We start from the raw sequence: 20,061 nt of genomic DNA on the forward strand, positions 1-20,061 counted from the left end.
CTAAGGTTTACCTTAGTTATCTATACTGGCACTACCAGCTCAAAGAGAATTTTGTTTCGTACAACCTATTTTCGGAAGATAAGATTTCAAAACTTTTCTCCGTTCTTGAGGCTTTGAAACTGGGCGCATCTGATATAACAGCTTTCGTTGAATAATACTCTCCGCTCAAATGATGAAAATTATTAATAAACTGATACTGATAATCAGAGCAAAGCAGACATTCGCTATCCGGACTTAGTACAAACTAAAAACCAGTTATTTACACCATACGTCCTCTTTTAAGAGGATTTGTCCTCTTTTTTGACTTTTTTGAAGGCGTCCTCGCAGTGGCGTAGCAGCCACTTGGCGGTTCTGGATCTGCGCCAGGGGCGGCAGACTCCAAGGGGGCGGCAAAATGAGGCTGCACAGTGAGAGAGGGAGATGGTATTCTTTTTCGCCTGCACCATCGAGATGCTTTCACGACGGAGATGCGATGCGGACTTCATAGTAACGTCATCTAGTCTGCATCACTGTTTTTTTTCTCCTCCGTGATTGCTGAGCACCGAGCAGGATAAACGCGAATACCAGTTTTCGAGTCTTTGGTCTGACCCGGCCGGGGATCGAACCTACGATCTACTGATCAAGAAGCCGGACGCATCACCATTACACTACCTCGCTCGGCACAGTGTATACAGCCGGCTAAAAGAAGCGTAATTGGAAATCCTATAGCTGGCGTCCCGTGAGCTAAAATTTAATCAAACAAGTCTCAATCGAAAGCTAGTGTAGCACAGATTCCGAAAACACGAATTAATATGTTAACATGGCGATGGAACCACTCCGAGATAGCCGTCAAGGCCGATTGCTCGGAGAGTTCGCAGAAAAAGGAGTATGCCTGGCGAACAATCAGAAGATGCTGGCCTCAGTGTTGTTGAAAAAGTTAGACGATGCATGTTTCAAGCTTTGGACAGATTTAAACTTGAAGCTGAAACTAGGTTTACCGGCATACACCACTTAAATCAAAGTTCTCAAACACGCGGCCCGCGAGACCATTTTGTGCGGCCCGCGACGGCATTTTGGATTTCGAAGTATTCGACAATATGTAACTACCAATTTCTTTTTTAAATTGAGAACTTCAAAGTCGCTCTGAAACTACTCCAGAAGCCTGAAACTACTCATCAAACCTCACTATTACATCACTTTCAAAAGTTACCACGCAGTGGAAGATCAACAATTAGGTGATATTACCTGTTCATGATGATAAAACATGACCCGTTGATGATTCGTGACTGAAAATTGTGATTTGGACTTGGCCGCGACCTTCTGTAGAATACATTGAATTCTCCATTGGTGCTGCGGCCCGCGGCGCCTTCAGAAAGCTGCCTAGGCTGCTAACTCCAAAAAGTCCACCTCGTCGTCGTAAGTGCTTCTAAAAGCGCTGGTGAATAAATTGAGACTTTCGCATTGCAGCAGCGCGTGGGAATTCAAAAATGAAAACATATCATTTAAGTCAGAGGTCTCAAACTCAAATGTGCTCGCGGGCCAATTCCCTACTTTCTGAAGGCGCCGCGGGCCGCAGCACCAATGGAGAATTCAATGTATTCTACAGAAGGTCGCGGCCAAGTTCAAATCACAATTTTCAGTCACGAATCATCAACGGGTCATGTTTTATCATCATGAACAGGTAATGTCACCCAATTGTTGAAAGTATATATTTTTTCGAATTAGGGATCATATAAATCAGAAGATTGCTAGCTTTTCGTAGAAACCAATATCAGGCCTCTAGGACGTACACAAATTAAGATATGATCATATGAAGTTGTTCAATTTGAGATTTTAAAAGGGTTAGGAGGCTGGTGCGGAGCGTTTGATCGTAGTGCAACAGCGTTTGATGTTTTACAGTGGTTAGTTAATGCAAAGTTACTTGATTCGACACCATATTTAAGCTCATGTCTAAAACTTTATCTGACCATTGGTGTTTCAATTGCGAGCTGTGTGAGGAGCTTCTCAAAGCTCAAACTGATTAAGCCTTATTTACGTTCTACCATGAATGATGATCGGCTATCAGCTCTATCCGTTCTGTATATAGAAAGAGACTACGTTCGAAAACTTGAATTTAAGGATATTATCGCTGATTTTGCTTTGAGGTGGCTATATTGATTTTCTATTTGCACAATACATTCGTTCGCTATTTCCTGTCTTTATTATTTTTGGCCTTATGAACGTTGAGACAGTGAGGCTGCGACGCGGCCTATTATTTGTAATTATTTTTATTAAAAAGATTGCTTGAACATGAATATATGTCGAAATTTGCTGCGGTCTACTTAGGGGGGCGGCATTTTTAGCGATAGCCAGGGGCGGCAGCACATGCTGCTACGCCAGTGCGTCCTCGGAGGACGCCCTTTTGTCCTCTTTTTTGAGATTTTGTCCTCTTTTTTGAAAATATAGGCAGGGACATCTAGATATCCCTGATTTAGGTCATATTTAGAGCAAAATGCGAGTGATATGCCGTAAATTAGCACAGCAGTGACGCTCAAACGGTATTTTAAGCTCTGAGCGAAAAGATGACATTTTTTTAGTCAACCGATCACACAGTGGGAAAAGTTCATTCTTCTCCGGTTTTGCAAGTCTCAAATTTCTGAAAAAGTGTCCTCTTTTTAGATTTCCAAAATATGGTAAGCCTACTATATAGTATCATCATCACAACAACTTGTCAACGACTGTTTTTGAGTAGTTCTAGTTCTAACTGCGGATCATGAAATGTGAGTAGTTCAAGATATCACTATCAGTTAATTGATGATTTTCATCACTTCAAAACACGACAAGACTGCGATACAATGAAAATAGAGGAAGGTGCCGAAACGTCTTGCGGAAAAATCTTTGAAATCAGACACCCACCTGGCCTAAGCGATATAAATAAGAGGCGTGTACAATGCACATGCACAGTGAACACTGGATGAAAATAATGATAGCATAACTCATAACACGACTAGTGATAAAAATGAATTACGCATGTGTCGATAGGCGAGGTTGATATATACTATGTCAGATCGTGGTCCGGTAATCTTTAGGGTTGACGGAGAATCCGATGCCATGGTAGTTTCTGTAGTGGGTCAGTAGATCAATACTGGTCAGCCCTCAAGATTACTGGACCACAATCTGACATATCGACCTTGCCTATATACCGACACGTGCGGCATTCATTTCTGGGCGCTTAGGCTACTTTTATGTTATCAACTTACCATACCTAAATCCAGTATGAATTGTGCATGCCTTTTGTTTACAGCATGCTGTTGTAGGCCAAGGTGGGTGTCTGTTTAAAAGACCACTCCAAGTCGTTCCGGCACCCGCCTATCTTTTCATTATATCGCAATCTTCGGGTATATTGATTTGATAAAAAATTTAATATAACAATGATGATGATCAATAGTATTCTTCATGTGCCATAAATACCTCAATTTCCAAGCGAACAGAGCTTCCTTATAATTCAATTTTATTGGCGTATATGATCATTTCCGTGGCTACTGCCCTCATGATTTATGGATATCATTCTTTTATACGAACGCAGGAAAATGAACATTTACGCACAGTGCGAAATTATTAAACGGACCGCTATCTTTAATCTCTATATCCGGAAATAATTGTGGTCGGCAAATCGCGTAGTTATTTACCACACATCCTAGATACGAGTGCACCAAATTTATAGCAAAACTAAGAATAATGCGTCATAAATATACATCGATTTTATATCTTGTCTGCGGTAGGCTGCACTAATCTGAAAATCTACCTCGACTACGCGTTAACTTGTCCATCAATTGCGAGCGTATAATTCGCTTTGTTGATGAGGCATTAATTATTAAGGTCGAAAAGCACGCACCAAAGCAGATCAACAGACCCGCGAATATCACCTCGACAACTAGCATGAATTATTAAACTTTATCGCAGCGCCGAGTAGGAAGAAAGTTTTGTAAAAATCTTCCATCAAGATGACAAGTGATTAGACCATCTTCGGTACGATATCAAATGTGTGATGTCAGTAAATAGCAGTATTTATTTGCGTGTCTTTTCTCGAAGATGGTTTTCATTCGCTTGAATCAAAACAAATCGGAGCTAAGAATATCGAAAATACTCTCGGAGAACTTCAGTAGAATATATAACTGGATAATATATTGATATTGAAATAAACCTGAATATGATCGGCTGACAATCGACTAAAAAAGGTCATTTTTCCGAGATGGCAGGTGTTCGGAAAATTGGTCTCCGCCTCTACTTTTCGTTGAGTTGACCCTTTTTCGTCATAAGCCGTCTTCACGTGCATTTTTGGCCATGTTAATTAAATATTCACTGGAAGTTCTAACATTCTCGCTTCTTTGGTATTTTCGCCCCTTGCCTCTCAAAATCGCCCACTGGGTGGCGATATCGCCTATGCCAACCCAAGAGTATGTAAATATATGAGCCATGCACATGCACATTGCACATAGGATTTAAGGAAGGATAACATAAAAGGAAGTGACGCAGATGAATACGACATGTGTCGGTAGGCGAGGTTGATATGTCGGATTAAGGTCGGGTAATCTTGATGGATGAGTAGAGAATTGAAAATAACATTGCATATCAACAATCGTATCGCATCGTATTGTATATAGCCTATTAAGGATACGGTTGTTGTTGTACAATGTTCTTTTCAAATCTATACTATAGGTGCATTCGATTTTTTATAGATATTTTTAATACGAGGAAAGAAAAACGTCGATTAAGAATGATGGCTTGCTCAAACCGAGCAATATTTAATTTAAAACACATAAATATGAAACCATTGTTCAGTCGCTAACAAGTTCGGCGAAATATTCAATTTGGACCCCGCGTACGGGGTTTCTGAATTATTTGGTATCGTTTCCTTTCGTATAACGCATTTTCGAAGACACGTTCTATTTGCAAAGAGCGTACGTCATGAATCGTTTTATAACCATTCACGTTACCGCCAAGTTGCTATGCCTAATGCAATTTAAATAGCTAGGCTTACTCCCTATCAACAAATCTACATTGTCAAATAAGTCAATCGCCGCGTGCAGAATGCATATGCCTAATCACATGCGTAGAATGGAACGGATATGTCTGATATAGTTTTCGATCGGTTCTGCAAATAATATAATCAAATAAAGCTGGCTTATACTAACCTGCGTTTGCATTTTATATTTGCTGGTAATATCTGGCAGCCGACGACTACGTTAATGGAATAATGATCCATCGATCCGCGCTCTGAACAAATCAAAAAATATTTAATTACCTTTATTGTACCCGTAACACAGTGCACACATTTTATTTTCCTTGCACGCGTTTCTATGACGTCTCTATCGTATGTAGTTCCGCCTGACAAGAGAACGGTTTTAGAGAGAATCGTCAATTAAAATTGAGGCTTGAAAAAGGCAGGCAGTCTAGTCGCAGTACAAATGCCGCGAATCGTACGCGTCTGAGACACGTTTCGTTCGGTCCGACTGCGCGTAGGGGGATGTATATTGGAATTTTGGTCGTTATCAAGACTTGGGTCGGGTCTGATTCTTAATTTTTAAATATTATCGTTCCAATAAGAATTTGATAACCAGTGATTTGATTTGATGCTGATTTTGAGCCCCCCCCCCCCCCCAACTAGTATTACGAGAATCTCTGTAGTGCGCTCTTAGAAAAATGGATGTGCACTTTCACCCGTGGAGCACCCCTGACATACGGTGTGAATATACCCATGGCACCAGAACCTACCTCAGATTTAAACCGCGTTATAAATCGAGTACAACATTTTGATCCGAATTATCCATGTACGCAGGGACGTAGGATTTGTGACCGCGATATATTTCGAGTTGGATTCTGTTTTCGTGTACCACCCTTTGCGGCCTTTGCGCGTGAATACGCACTCTTTTCGCTTAGAACAGTGGTTCTCAACCGGGGAAGCATTTTCAGGGGGTCCGCGAAACCTCTCAATTTGTAAAATCATTGATAACCTAATTTGTAATCTATTTTAATTAGAGAAAGCACGAGACAGTGTCGCTTCATAATTGCCAGAACATCAGGACCACGTCATTATAATGGCCGTCGAAGTTAAAATATCCTACTGGGCGAACCCATTTTAATTGCCACATTGCCAATAGCCTATTGAACATATAGCTGGTTAAAGAAGGTTTGTTTGCATTTGTGGAAAAATGAAAAGTTGGAGATAGTAAGGTCAAACAGGGTGACTTCGAAACGATTGCAAACATTTTGGATTTGACTTAGTCAATCTCAGCAAATTAGTGAAAAGTCCTTTGAAATAGAAGTTCCTGAATTTGTTTTCCTAATCCGACCCAAAGAAGGGATTGAAACCTCGCCACAAAATCCATTTTCTCACGTGATATACGTAACCACTATTCCAGAATAACTTCAACATGAGATGATATAGAAAGGACTACAGGCTCGGCGTGAAAATAATGTTCTTTTAAAGTTCTTTTTCTCGATTTTGTTACCATATATGTTGTGTCGTCGGTATCGTCGGAAGCGTTACGAAATGGATTTTCCGCACTCGTTCATGTCAAATCGAAGACACGGATTGTCAAGACAATAAATACATCTGCAAAATTCGCTTCGAAATAATAAAAGTCTACCCAATTTCTAGATATAGTATGATCTTATTTTCAAGAAAAGTCATTTTGTGGCTGTTTATCACAAGCCTACAGTTAATATTTGCTAAAGACAGATGACGGTTGCCCGGTAATTGAACTAATTTTAAACGAAAACTTGCGGGGGTCAGCGGGGGTCCGTGACAGTGAGAACCACTGGTTTTGAGTGTGAATGTTCTACATTAGTGTACCACCGTCTGGCTGTGAATACACACACTCTCTTGCGTAAGGGCGGGGATTAAAAAATGTTAATCGTGGCAACCTACGTCCCTGGATTGAATGTTTCACCAGGCGTCTCGGGGTAATCCTCGCCCGAAATATAATCCAGTTTTATGCGCCACGATTAACAGTTTTAATGACATGATTAGCATTCTCTCGGATAAGCTAACTTTATGATCTCCGCCCTAAGAGTGTACGAAAGTGATGATCAACCATACAGGGAATGTGAATGATTCAAATAAGTCCATAAGGATGTATAGTGTATACCACAACAAGTTATCTCCTCTTTTACGTTTAGACGAATTCGCTATGCTCATTCGACTTCTTGCGTACATGTCTCTGTGGTTTGTGGCGGTGAATTGCTATCGGGAAATTTGCTATAAATGTGCGCGCGACGAGGAGGGAGATTACATTTTCGCTTGCAATGAAGATGACGGTAAATAAAACCAGGATTTTCAATCGGTTATGTTTAGGTGTGGTCTGGAACTCGAATCGAGTATAGTCAGATATGATTTTTTCAAGTTCTGAAATGATACGCTCTTTGCCAATCAATCACTTACATTAATATTTTCGTCATTTCAAAACACCACAAAGCTGCGATACAATGACAAGATAGAAAGGCGTCGGAACGACTTGGAGTAGTCTTTGAGATCAGACATCCGCCATGGCCTTAGGCGAAGTAAAGAAAAGGCATGCACATTCCACAAGGAATGAAAAGTAGGTAATGCAGAAAATATAAAAGGCAAGCGACAAATGAGGTGGCACGCGACGGAAGGTGAGATCGATGTTAGGTCGTGATCCGGTAATCCTGACTAGTATTCATTTAGAAGAAATTGCTTGTATTACGACTTGAATGCGGAAATGCTCGCGGACTGTCGGATAGCCGGCGAGATGCTGTTCCACAATTGGGGTCCGGCATAGTTGATAGAGCAATGCGCTTTCATGTATTCTGTCCTGATCATATGGTAGTTGTTCTTTGTTGACGCGCGTGTGCCGTCACTTTGTGCGCTTTTGACTCCGAGGGGAAGTATAGTCGTTGAAATTTGAGGGACATTGACCGCAATGGAACAGATACGTAAACTTGGCAATTTCTAGCTTCCTCATATCTTCTACGTTTACGACATTAAGAGTTTATCAATTCGAATAATAATTTCGATACTATTTCCCACTGTGGAAGTCTGTAAACCTCGGTTGGTCGTATCGCAGCATAACCGCAGTATTGCTTATTAGATAATTAATCACTGGTATCCCACGAGTCTTATAACAGATTATATAAAGCGATAACGCACGCATAAAGATCCGCTCTGTTCTCGCTTGTTACTTGGAGAAAATCATTGGGAAAGGGGAAGACGATAAATTATTAATGTCCGGAGATAGTACAAGGGTCACGCGAAACTTTATTTATGCAAGAAGCTTGTAATTGATTTGTTCGTTTCAAGTTTCACAACACGAACGACGAATTATGGATACATGATTTGTACAGGTTGATGGGTACTAATGGATAGGAATAGGACGTTATATATTTTTTTCCTTGATGTTTTTGCGGCATATACACCGAATCGTGATATATAATACACACTAACATGAGTCATGACGTGCATATGCCGATGGACAAGGAAGATGCCGATATAGCCTTATAATACTTTCTAATTCTTGCACCACGCGTCCATGCTGTATCCCGGAAAGGCTCGCCAAGCGGGAATCCACGGATACTAGTTTTACTATTCAGGTCTTCTGTCTGACCAGGCTGAGGATTAAACCATGCATTGAATCTTGCAGTTAAGAATGTGATCAGTCGACACATAGCATCAATATGATCACTAGGGCTGTTCAAAAATAACTTATTTTTCTGGATTCCAGTCGTTCAGTTATTAAATTGTCAGGTCAGGTTAAAAAACGCTGCGCACCAAATTTGGTTCAATTCTAACAAGTATAGGGCTCCGCAGATCCAATTAAATTTTTTAATTTAAACAGGAAAATTAAAAGAAATTCAAATTTTTCTGTCAACCCCATGAAATTGTTGAGCTGTCTTCAGAGACGATGCAAAACAAATTTGACTCAATTCCAACTAGTAGAATCGGAGTTAGTGGAGTTTTTCGTTGATATTTCTCGGATAATCCTTGATTGGTGGATAATCCGAAGATTATCAACGAAAAACTCCAATAACTCCGCTTCTACTTGTTGGAATTGAGTCAAATTTGTTTGGTATCGTCTCTGCAGACAGCTCAACAATTTCATGGGGTTGACAGAACAATTTGAATTTTTTTTTTTGAATTTTCTTATTTAAATTAAAATTTTTTATTGGATCTGCGGAGCCCTATACTTGATAGAATTGAACCAAATTTGGTGTGCGGCGTTTTTAGGGTAACCTGACAATTTAATGACTGAATTGCTGGAATCCAGAACAAAAAGTTATTTTTGAACACCCTAATGATCACGTTGGGGATTGTTTACACTCTTATCGGACCACGATATGATAAGTCCATTCATGGTCTACACCGGCACATATACCACGTACTTCATTTTCAGCGCCTGTTCTTTTTATGGCAGAAAAAAATTTACATTATCGCAATTACCCCGGTAGCTTTCGGTTGATACCAATTTTATCAAATTTTGCTCTCGGCAACCCGGTCAAAAATTACCGTCAATTTTCCTTTAGCCAAATGGAAAGTGTGATGTAAAATAATCGCAGCGAGCCGTGAGATTTGCTTGTGTCCACACCATTGTAGGATACTATGGTCACAGTATCCTAAGATTGCAGTTCGAAGCTACGCACGTTGGCGGAAATGACATTTCTGTGAAGTCATGATCGACCCACGGCATTGTCACAAGTAGCCTACAATTGAATTTTTATAAAAAAATATTTTTATGTAGTGTAGAACTGGCTGTATATTCTTTGTAGTCGCGTGAATGGTAAATATTTCAGCTGTCCATATCATCCATACTCTAACGACTGCATAACCAGTGATACTCGAATACACGACTCGAATAGTAATGTTCGAAATCGAATCACTCATGTCTCAGATACATTTCCGAGCTCTGGTTCTAAACGATGGCGGGTGTCTGTTTGAAAGACTCTACTATACTCTACTAAGTCTTTGCGACTTCTTATTGTCTTTATCGAGATCTTGTGGTGTTTTGACAGGATGAAATTATTAAATTATTAAATAAACGCTGAACTCGCTGAACTTAACACGAAAATTAATCACGTGAAATGTTGTTTCATTCAGAAGACATTTGTGCGATGTGTCGGAAGGCATTCTGCCCAAGTGATCGAGAGCCCGAGTTATTCAACGGCGAAGGTATCGCGTTGTACATATTCTGTTTTGTAGACCTTGAGGTTCTTTCGTTACCTCTGCAATTCCCGATACAAAAGGCTTCGTCAACAATTTCTCGCAAGTGTGACGATTTTAGTTGTCCGATTCTGCCTACCAGCACTTTTCCCAGATCACATGTTCGCTGACGACCTGACGTAATACATTACTCTCAATCGAACCTATATTGAATCCCCAGACGCGTCAAAACCGACAAATGTCGGCAACACGTCACCTAGCACGTCTGGATATCTATCAACGAGAAAGGTCACGATTGTATCTTCCTGTCTTGATGGATAAGCTCAAAATCTTCGACGTGATGTTTTGAAATCGTTGCTAGTTGCTGACGATTACCCCTGATATGCAAGGTTTATTTCGATATGAATGGTTAGGCACATATCTCACAAATCGAATCTGTTTAGAGTCGTAACGTTAGGGTTACCATACGTCCTCTTTTAAGAGGATTTGTCCTATTTTTTGACTTTTTTGAAAGTGTCCTCGGAGGACGCCCATTTGTCCTCTTTTTTGAGATTTTGTCCTCTTTTTTGAGATTTTGTCCTCTTCTTTGAAAATTTAGGTCAGATTTAGAGCAAATTGTGAGTGATATGCTGTAAACTAGCACAGAACTGACGCACCGGCGGGTATTTCCGAGTGATAAACGGTTATTTTAGCTCTGGGCGGAAAGATGACCGTTTTTTTAGTCATCCACCTAGCAACGCGGGAAACGGTATTTTGAGCTCTGAGCGGAAAAGATGACCTTTTTTTCTAGTCAACTGATCACAAAGTGGGAAAAATTCACCGGTTTTTGAGAATTCTTCTCCGGTTTTGCAAGTCTCAAATTTCTGAAAAAGTGTCCTCTTTTTAGATTTCCAAAATATGGTAAGCCTGCGTAACGTAAATTCAGAGGTTTTTCTAATATACTAACGAAGTACTTTGACATTTGCGTACTCAAGCATAACTTTTCAGACTTGGTCAAAATATCCCAATGGCCGTGGTACAAAAAGCCATTGATGGGAAAAAGCACCACTAAATGCTCTTATCCAAAATTCCATCCTATGGGGACGTCATATTTTACAATACAAAAAATATTCGGGTTTATTTCAATATGAATATAGTATTAAATAGTATTACTTCCATTCTACTTGAATATCAACTGACTATACTTCGGCCATCTCTGCGCAAATTCCAGATTCATCGGCAATAGAATGTTCTTCAGCGAATCTCGATATCATTCGCTGCGATGACGATTCAGCGGATCAAGTCCACTGTGATGTCAAGTGTAGAGACGGTTTCGTTCCAATCCATTTGCCTTCCGAAGCCGCCGGCGAGCAAACTATGTTTCGTATCAAATGCAAGTAAGTCTCTCTTTGATTTCACAGCGTGCTTATCAAGTGATTATTAAAAGTTGTCTAAGTATATCTCCAGTATCAGTTCATTAATAGTTTCATAACTTTAAAACACCACACGACTGCGATACAATGAAAAGATAGAAAGGTGTCCAACCGACTTGGAGTAGTATTTGAGATCATACACCCACCTGCGGGCCCAGGCGATGTAAATAAGAGTATGGCCGGGCACAATCATTCGAATACTCGAATCTGAATCTAGCATTAATTTTAATGATTCAAGTCGAGTAGTAAAATAAGATTTTTTTTCGAGTAGTGGAATTATACGCTCATCGCAACTGAAAGTTAATTTATCAAAGATAATTATAGTTTCAATACTCATTTTTACTGTTGAAGCCTTGAAACCTTTATTGGCCGTATCGTAGCATACGAAACATATAGTACAAAGCTATGAACGTTACTGGAAATAGTACATTTCCGAAGTCATGATCCTCCCATAACATTGTCACCAAGTGCAACGAAATCGGTATGGTTGAAAAAATAATAAAGTACCTTTGTGGACGCATAAAAGGTACATATTTGAACTTTGACATATTACATTCCATTATGACGTCACAATAAGTGATACTCGATTGCTCGACTCAAAGTATATTCTGTGATTCACTCGATTTTGCCCAGCCCTAAATATGAGTCATGCACCCTTGAAGGGATAACATAATGTGTGATGAAAGTGAATGTGTCGATAGGTGAGGTTGATATGTCAAATCGAGGTAAGGGTCTCTTGAAGGCTGAGTAATGTTGACTAATCATACAAAACCAGTAATATGATTCGAATTAAAATTACAGAATATAAACTAATAAAAGCGAAATCCCAGTCATCTATAATTCGAATCTAATCTGTTAAATGTTTCTGAGCTCTAGTTTTATATATAATTTAATTTCTGGCTTTCTTGAGAATGATACAGGTAAACAGCGAAACGAGTCAGACTATAGGTCTACAGATACTTTTGCCATTCTCGTACTTAAGAGAATGAATTCTGACCTGATGCGAACTGAACTCGATTTTTGTTGTATTTCTCTCCAATCCGGAATAGTATAGAATTTACAAGTTTTTGTGAATTCTGTCATTTGTATTGTAATATAGTTTCGAAAAACTGTGTTGTTACAATTTAATTCTAATCAGATTTGGAACAAGCAGAAAAATGTCTAGTTGTCCAAATCTGGTGTCAAGGATCAGACCTGTTTAGTGATAAAGCGATTCAGATTCCGTGTAACGTGAGTATGCCTTCTGAGACAACGGCGAATTCGGTAATTTTTATTCTAATCTAGTCCGGAAAAACACTGTGTAATTATAATTATAATTTTAGTCTAATTTAGAAACAAATTTGTAATTGTCAAGGATTAGGCCTGGTTAGAACACAGAGATGTCAATCCGCGTCACGCGAATGCCATCTGCGACAACGGTGACCCGGACTGTCGCCTTATGAGATAAATAAGACTGATTGATGTCCGTGTGATGTCATGGACAGTCGAATACCGCTCATTATCGATCGGGTGTCAGAGAATTCACAGGGGTGACCCCATTAAGAGTATATTTAGCCTTGGTTGCATTTTCATATAGTGCCGAAATCTTATTTCCTGTAATCTCATTTTGTACGCTCTTGGTGACCGGGGTGCATTTATTTTACGCAATCATTGGCCGTGGCGTAAAAGGCCGATAGGGGATAAGCACCTAAACCGTATAAACAACAACAATAACAACTACGATATCTTCATCTTGAAATCATCAATTTGGACTGATATCAGAACTGTAACAAATTCGCAACGTTCCGGGTTATAAGTCGATTTGACTTTTATAGTTTCGACTCGAGTCAAGGCGAGTCATTTTCAATTCCCCACCGAGTCAAGTCGTAGACCAAGTCAGGGAGTAGCGAGACTCTAGTTCGAGTCTAAGTCATAGGGTTCACTGTTTATTATCGAATTCAAGTCATGTTCAACTCGCTTCTGTGAAACTTTCAAGACTATGTTTATTCGAACAGATAAAAGCTAGTTTCTATGGGCGTACATTTCAAGTATCGGTCCTTATGTTCGGGTCTTGAATCAAATCATCTTGAGCGTCTAGAGCATTGCTCTTCAACCTTTTTGTGCCCCATTCGCACTTTGTTGGTAAAATAAATTTTATTCGCATAAACTAATAGAAAATTGTTATAAAAAAAAGATGAAGATATTTTGTTCAAATGCGCAACAAATTGGCTACTATGTAGATAAAATTATCAATGTCTCATTAAAAAGGCAACTTTTTTTGCTCGGTGCTCTGTTCTGCACTCCTATCTAAAATACAGCGTATTATTCGCGAGTGAAAAATGCTTGCTGGCAGAAATCGTTTTTGAGAGGTGAGAGCTGACACAAAATTCCCGGACGCTCCAGTTTGTCGAAAGGGTGAAAAACCCACATGTTTGTGTTGAGGCTTTTGCCTTATGTTTTGGAACATAAGGGGCAAAACGATTAAGGGGACTAGCACTGGCGTAGCAGCATGTGCTGCCGCTCCTGGCTCTCTTGAAAATGCCGCCCCCTAGGTAGACCTCATCAAATTTCGACATAGATTGATGTTCAAGTAATCTTGTCAATAGGAATAATTACAAATGATATGCCGCTTCTCAGCTTCACCGTCTCGACGTTAATGACGCCAAAAATAATAAAAACAAGAAATAGCGAACGAATGTATTGTACAAATAGAAAATCAATGGCCGCCTCAAAGCAAAAGCAGCGATAATATCCTCAAATTCAAGTTTTTGAACGTAGTCTCTTTCTATAGACAGAATGGATGGAGCTGATAGCCGATCATTATTCATGAATCATGATAGAACTAAATATATAAGACTTAATCAGTTTGAGCTTTGAGAAGCTCCTCACACAGCTCGCAGTTGAAACACCAATGTTCAGATAAAGTTTCAGACACGAGCATAAATACGGTGTCAAATCAAGTAGCTTTGCATTAAACAACCACTGTAAAACATCAAACGTTGTTGCACTACGATCAAACGTGGTTTCACTGCTCCGCACCAGCCTCTTAACCCTTTTAAAATCCCAAGTTGAACAACTTCATATGATCATAACTTAATTTGTGTTCGTCCTAGAGCAGTGGTTCGCAACTTTTTTTTAGGATAGTGAAAAATTCCGCGCCCTCGTATCGTCATATTACAAGATCCAACCGGGATGCTAGCAACCCTAACAGATTGTTTGATGGCATGGAAGGTTATGACTGTTGATGAGAGAATTCAAAAATAAGAAACTGGGTCTAAATATAGAGAAACACGCGTGAATTGGAGGTAAATCGCGCATAGCGCGAAAAAAATTCATTTGACCGATTCTTCGCGCCCCCTCTTAAGATGCTTTCACGCCCCCCCCCCAACGGGGGCGCGCGCCCCAGGTTGAGAACCCCTGTCCTAGAGGCCTCATATTGGTTTGTACGAAAAGCTAGCAATCTTCTGCTTTATATGATCCCTAATTCGAGGTATAAAGCATGACAATTTTCGCAGCTAACTCCAAAAAGTCCACCTCGTCGTCATAAGTGCTTCTAAAAGCGCTGGTGAGTAAATTGTGACTTTCGCTTTGCAGCAGCGCGTGGGAATTCAAAAATCCAAATATATCATTTAAGTGGTGAATGCCGGTAAACCTAGTTTCAGCTTCAAGTTTAAATCTGTCCTATGCTTGAAACATGCATCGTCTAAATTCTTCAACAACACTGAGGCCAGCATCTTCTGTTTGTTCGCCGGGCATTCTCCTTTTTCTGCGAACTCTCCGAACAATCGGCCGTGACGGCTATTTCGGAGTGATTCCATCGCCATGTTAACATATTAATTCGTGTTTTCGGAATCAGCGCGACACTAGCTTTTGATTGAGACCTGTTTGATTAAATTTTAGCTGACGGGACGCCAGCTATAGGACTACCAAGCACTGTTCTTTTAGCCGGCTGTCTACACGCCGCGCGAGATAGTGTAATGGTGATGCGTCCGGCTTCTTGATCGGTAGGTTGTGGGCCCGATCCCCGGCCGGGTCAGACTGAAGACTCGAAAACTGGTATCCGCGGTTATCCCGCTAGACGCCCAGCAATCACGGAGGAGAAAAAAAACGGGGTGCAGACTAGATGACCTTACTATAAAGTCCTTATCGCATCTCCGTCTTCAAACCATCACGATGATGCAGGCATCTCTCTCACTGTGCAGCCTCATTTTGCCGCCCCCTTGGAGCCTGCCGCCCCTGGCGCAGAGCCAGAACCGCCAGGTGGCTGCTACGCCACTGGGGACTAGGCACATTAGAGCTCGCTACCTTATGATACGTTGCTCCAACTATGATAAGAGCAAATAGACTCACGATACTGTGTGTTCCGCTCTTTAGCTCAATATAACTTGAGAATTCATAACAGTTTATTAACGGTACAGCAACCTTTAGACTAGCCTACCACCTAAATCTGGGTTTTTGTGGCATCTCGCGACCCGAGCCTCACCCATGAAAAGGAATGTATTTTAAATATTACAGTTGTATGCTACGATATCGTGACATACAGAACTCGCACATCACAATTCTACCCAACACAGCTCTAAAAAAGCATGTCTGACGCACGCGATTTAAAATTGAGGCAAATTAAATTACTCTACGTGTCGCAGTTGTGCTACTGTCTACTCAGATTGTAAGAACGAAACTATTCCGTGCCGACAACGGAGCATATCCATATCGAGAGGTTTGGCCATCCAGCATCGGTCATTTTTAGACGAAGGTTTTGTCGCCGCTTATGTTTTGACACCGCATTTTATCAGTGGGTTGTTGGCCAAAACTTCATGTCCTCATGTGTCCCGACGCAGAAGGGGTTGGCCTCGAAATGAATGAGTCTCATAGACGTGAGCTCGCTCGTTGCATGTGAGTCTATGCCTCGCGCTAATCGAACAGTTATTACAAAAATATGACGATTGCTTAGCGAAAGTGAGCAGAAAGTCAATTTGACGTCATTTTCTAGCCTGTCGCTGTCGCACCACTACACCAGCTTCTAAACCAGGCTTTTGGCTACGTAATAGTTACAGTGCGAAAATATTAATTCATTGTGAGAGCTACGATTAGTGGTGCGCCGTAAGTTGATCCAAGTTTTTACAATTGCGTCGCAACTACAACAGTTACACTGACCTTAAATTTCCTATTAGGTTTATTTGAATTATTCCACGTCAGAAAAATTAACAATTATTCACGATTTTCATTCGCATCTGATCCGGATTTTCATTCGCACCATTCGCACCACCTTCACCATTCGCACTGCATTTTTTCCATTCGCACAAGTGCGAACAGTCACACAGGTTGAAAAGCATTGGTCTAGCTAGAGTCATTTTCAATTTTTAAGAGCATGATTGGAGTCAAGTCCTGTCGACGAAAAATTGCGACTCGAGTCGTGACTCGAGTCACTACAATACTGGCTGATACGATGAAAATCAATCGAGGCGATTCGGATATGTCCTATGTCCAGAGATATCGAAGTGGTCAGCGTTGCTACCCATACAGAAGTAGAAGTAACGGTCTGAAAGAATACCAGCACTTATGTCGAAAAGTAGATTTTTCCGACGTTTCGCATACTTTTAGCGATAAATCGGAGGCGACTTTTGCCGTAAATTGCAGGCAAATTGCAAAATTGCATGAAGAGGTATCTACGCGACTAATACACATTATAAAATATGTTGTATAGTGGCGAGATAGCGTAGTGGCATAATCCACAGCTGCAACACTTATGGGTTGCGGGTTCGAGTCTGACGGAGGTCGACTCCAGAATTCCTACTTATGTGTTGGAGGTTTATCTATAGGCTCCTCCTCGCCATCTCATCCCGCCTCTGACTAATGACTACTTCTTATTTAATCTCTCTATAAAACTGAATCATCAGAAAACTCCTTATCACTTTTCTTTTTTTCGCAGAACACCAAAAGTTTCGAAATTGGAAGACGAATCAACCAGGTTTTGTGCCCGAATCGAAGATCTGCCCAGTTCTGACGTGAAAGAATTAACGGTGCGCATAGATCTTATGATGAGATATCCATTGATAATGATTGTGATAGTGATGCTATTTTGATGCTATTTTTACGATACAGGCAGATAAGCGTTCATTTCATGCTTTCAACTGCAACAGAGCTTGCGCCCGGAACGCTAGAGGCTCTTTTCTCTTTGGAGGCTGCATCGACGGCGTCTTAAACGGTATGCGTTAGCTTTCAATTATTTTCCACTGTGGACGTCTGTAAATCTCGATTGGTCGTATCGTAACACAAGAAACATGTAGCACAAAGCTACGCACGTTAGTGGAAATGAGATATTTGTGAAGTCGAAATAATCCACAGCATTTTATGTTTGATCGGCGATTACAACGCAAGTGATTTTGCTCGCCATATCCAAACATTCTTCTGCATCCGTGACATCTATAAATATATAAGGGGGCGGGCCACCAAAAGAAATGTATATAGTTACGCAAACGTATGGTTTTGTCGTGGGGACAAATTCCACAACGCGCGAAAACATCTGCGCCGCTGTATAGTGAATAAGTTATTGCGAATCGGCTGGAAACGCACAGACTAAATCTTATTAAAGGCCTTACTAAAGTCTTGCTAAATGTCGCATGTCAGCATGCGGCGAGACTGCATAATTCAGTAGATCCTAGCACGCTGATTTCGAAAACACCCATCATTTTACGTAGACACGTCAACACGCAATACCGCACATTTATCAACCGCATTTAATCCCCGTAACGTGACATTCTGGAGATGAGCATGGATTTAGATTTAGATTTGAAAACAAATTGTTTGGATTTATGAAAAGTAGTCTAAGAAGGTAAACACACGACCATAAGTAGAACAGGTAGGAAAATCGTATTGCAGTGCTCGGAAAAAGTAAACGTACTCCATTACTAATCACCTATCTAAGTGTTCACTGATTGGTGCACAATGTGCACATACATTTCCCAGCCTCGTGCTTATAAGAATGAACTCTGATTTGATATAAACTGGACTTGTTTTTTGTAGTATTTCTTTCTAATTAGGAATTTTAATTCAATTTTCAATTTTTTGCCAATTTAGTAATCTGTATTCTAATGTCATTTGGAATACTAGTCAGCCATCAAGATTTCCAGACCTCAATCTGACATATCAACCTGGCCTATCGACGCATTCATTTTCATCACTAGCCGTTTTATGTTATCCCTTATTTCATTCCAATCGGTGTACGTGCCACTTCGTAACATCGCCTAGGCCCAGGTGCGTGTCTGATTTTACAGACCACTCCAAGTCGTTTCGACACCTTCCTACCGTTTCATTGTATCGCAGTTTTGTTGTGATTTGAAATGATGGAATTCCACTCTAAAACACTTTCGTAGCTATCATTCTAGTCGTAATCTAATATAGAAATGTTGCACATTTTCTAGTTGTCCAAGTCTTGCTTTGAATGCCAGCAAGTCGTTTCTACTTTTACAGTAAAAGAATGCGTAGTGTGTCGACTGAACGGGATATGCGCATCCGGAAAAGCTTTCGTCGGAGGATAAACCGCGAATATAAGCCGCCATGTCTGTTTTGCCGCAAAAGATAATGGGATTTATACAATAAATGGGTCGTTGGTTTTCTGTAGACAACATGTTTCTATTATGCAACGTTGTCGATTTGAACATATACGTTCAAGTGTATCGAGGTTGCTGAACCACGCGCCATAGTCGAAGTTGAATAGCTACGAGCAAGCCAGCGAGATCATCAGATCAATCGTGACAGTCAGGCTCATCGTTCTCTGCCTACACTACGATACATTACACTGCGCTTGAGGTCAAGACATACAAATACTCTCAACTCCTATGATTCGCGATGACACGCCCGTCTCGGACATAATTGGGTGCAGGCAATTAGGTCGATCAGTAGTCGAATTGCGTGCAGTAGCGTAGGCACGTATAGTTAGAGTTCGGAATCGGAACCCCACCCTTCTGAAATCCCAATTCTATCTTCAGTAGGTATAGAAGCTCATATGCAAGCAATTGGTACCACGCTGTTGTGTTTCGACCGAACGATGCGATGTCACTTTCCAAAGCGAAGAGACGCGTTTGAGACCTGGTGTCTGAAAGGGAACTGCAGAAGCCACAATGATTTGCAATAAATATATCGTTTTCGTTTTGTGTGAAAAGATTTTGTTCATTCAACACTCTGCTGATGCGTAGGTCATTTTGTGCAAAAGTCATCTATATTGGATGTGTAGTAAGATATGTAATGTGGAGGATTTTTGTTTGGGTTTACTGAAGGCTTCAAGATTAGCGTAGGGTTCACCATGCAGGTTAGTAAGAGTTAAGAGCCACGGGCCTAAACTGACCATCGAGTACTAGCCTGTACGAAACAGCACTGATATGCAATACTGCAGCCATGTGTGAGTGATATGTATTCTTTTCCAAATATAGGTCATTTTACATATATCGCAGCCTTCGTTTAGTACTGACCTCGCAATCTGCTGATAAGGGTTCAACTGTGCGGTAGGGTTGTTCAAAAATAACTTTTTTCCGAATT

General features: G+C 40.6%; 1 protein-coding gene across 3 annotated transcripts; it reads left to right on the plus strand.

Annotated features, from left to right (window-relative positions):
* Positions 1-1,524: 1,524 nt before the first annotated feature.
* Positions 1,525-19,169, plus strand: LOC145432865 (uncharacterized). 3 transcript variants are annotated; one of them, XM_080309682.1, is made up of 7 exons: positions 1,525-1,660; positions 7,141-7,278; positions 10,073-10,144; positions 11,346-11,511; positions 17,456-17,546; positions 17,629-17,731; positions 18,997-19,169. In XM_080309682.1, the coding sequence occupies exons 2-7, from the start codon at positions 7,152-7,154 to the stop codon at positions 19,062-19,064; spliced, it is 627 nt and encodes a 208-aa protein (XP_080165808.1). In that variant the 5' UTR covers positions 1,525-1,660; positions 7,141-7,151; the 3' UTR covers positions 19,065-19,169. The 3 variants fall into 3 exon arrangements, with proteins under 3 accessions (XP_080165808.1, XP_080165807.1, XP_080165805.1); XM_080309681.1 differs by lacking the exon at positions 1,525-1,660 and adding an exon at positions 1,674-2,738 and having other exon boundaries at positions 10,076-10,144; XM_080309679.1 differs by lacking the exon at positions 1,525-1,660 and adding an exon at positions 2,337-2,738.
* Positions 19,170-20,061: the final 892 nt, after the last annotated feature.

This window comes from Botryllus schlosseri, chromosome 2, assembly GCF_051294905.1.
Source record: "Botryllus schlosseri isolate E-star chromosome 2, Bs_hap1, whole genome shotgun sequence".
NCBI classification, from domain to species: Eukaryota; Metazoa; Chordata; class Ascidiacea; order Stolidobranchia; family Styelidae; genus Botryllus; species Botryllus schlosseri.

Coding starts and splice junctions, on each gene's coding strand:
- LOC145432865 (XM_080309679.1), top strand. Junction 7,279..10,072: donor CGCTTGCAATGAAGATGACG/GTAAATAAAACC, acceptor TGTTTCATTCAG/AAGACATTTGTGCGATGTGT. Junction 11,512..17,455: donor ATGTTTCGTATCAAATGCAA/GTAAGTCTCTCT, acceptor TTTTTTTCGCAG/AACACCAAAAGTTTCGAAAT.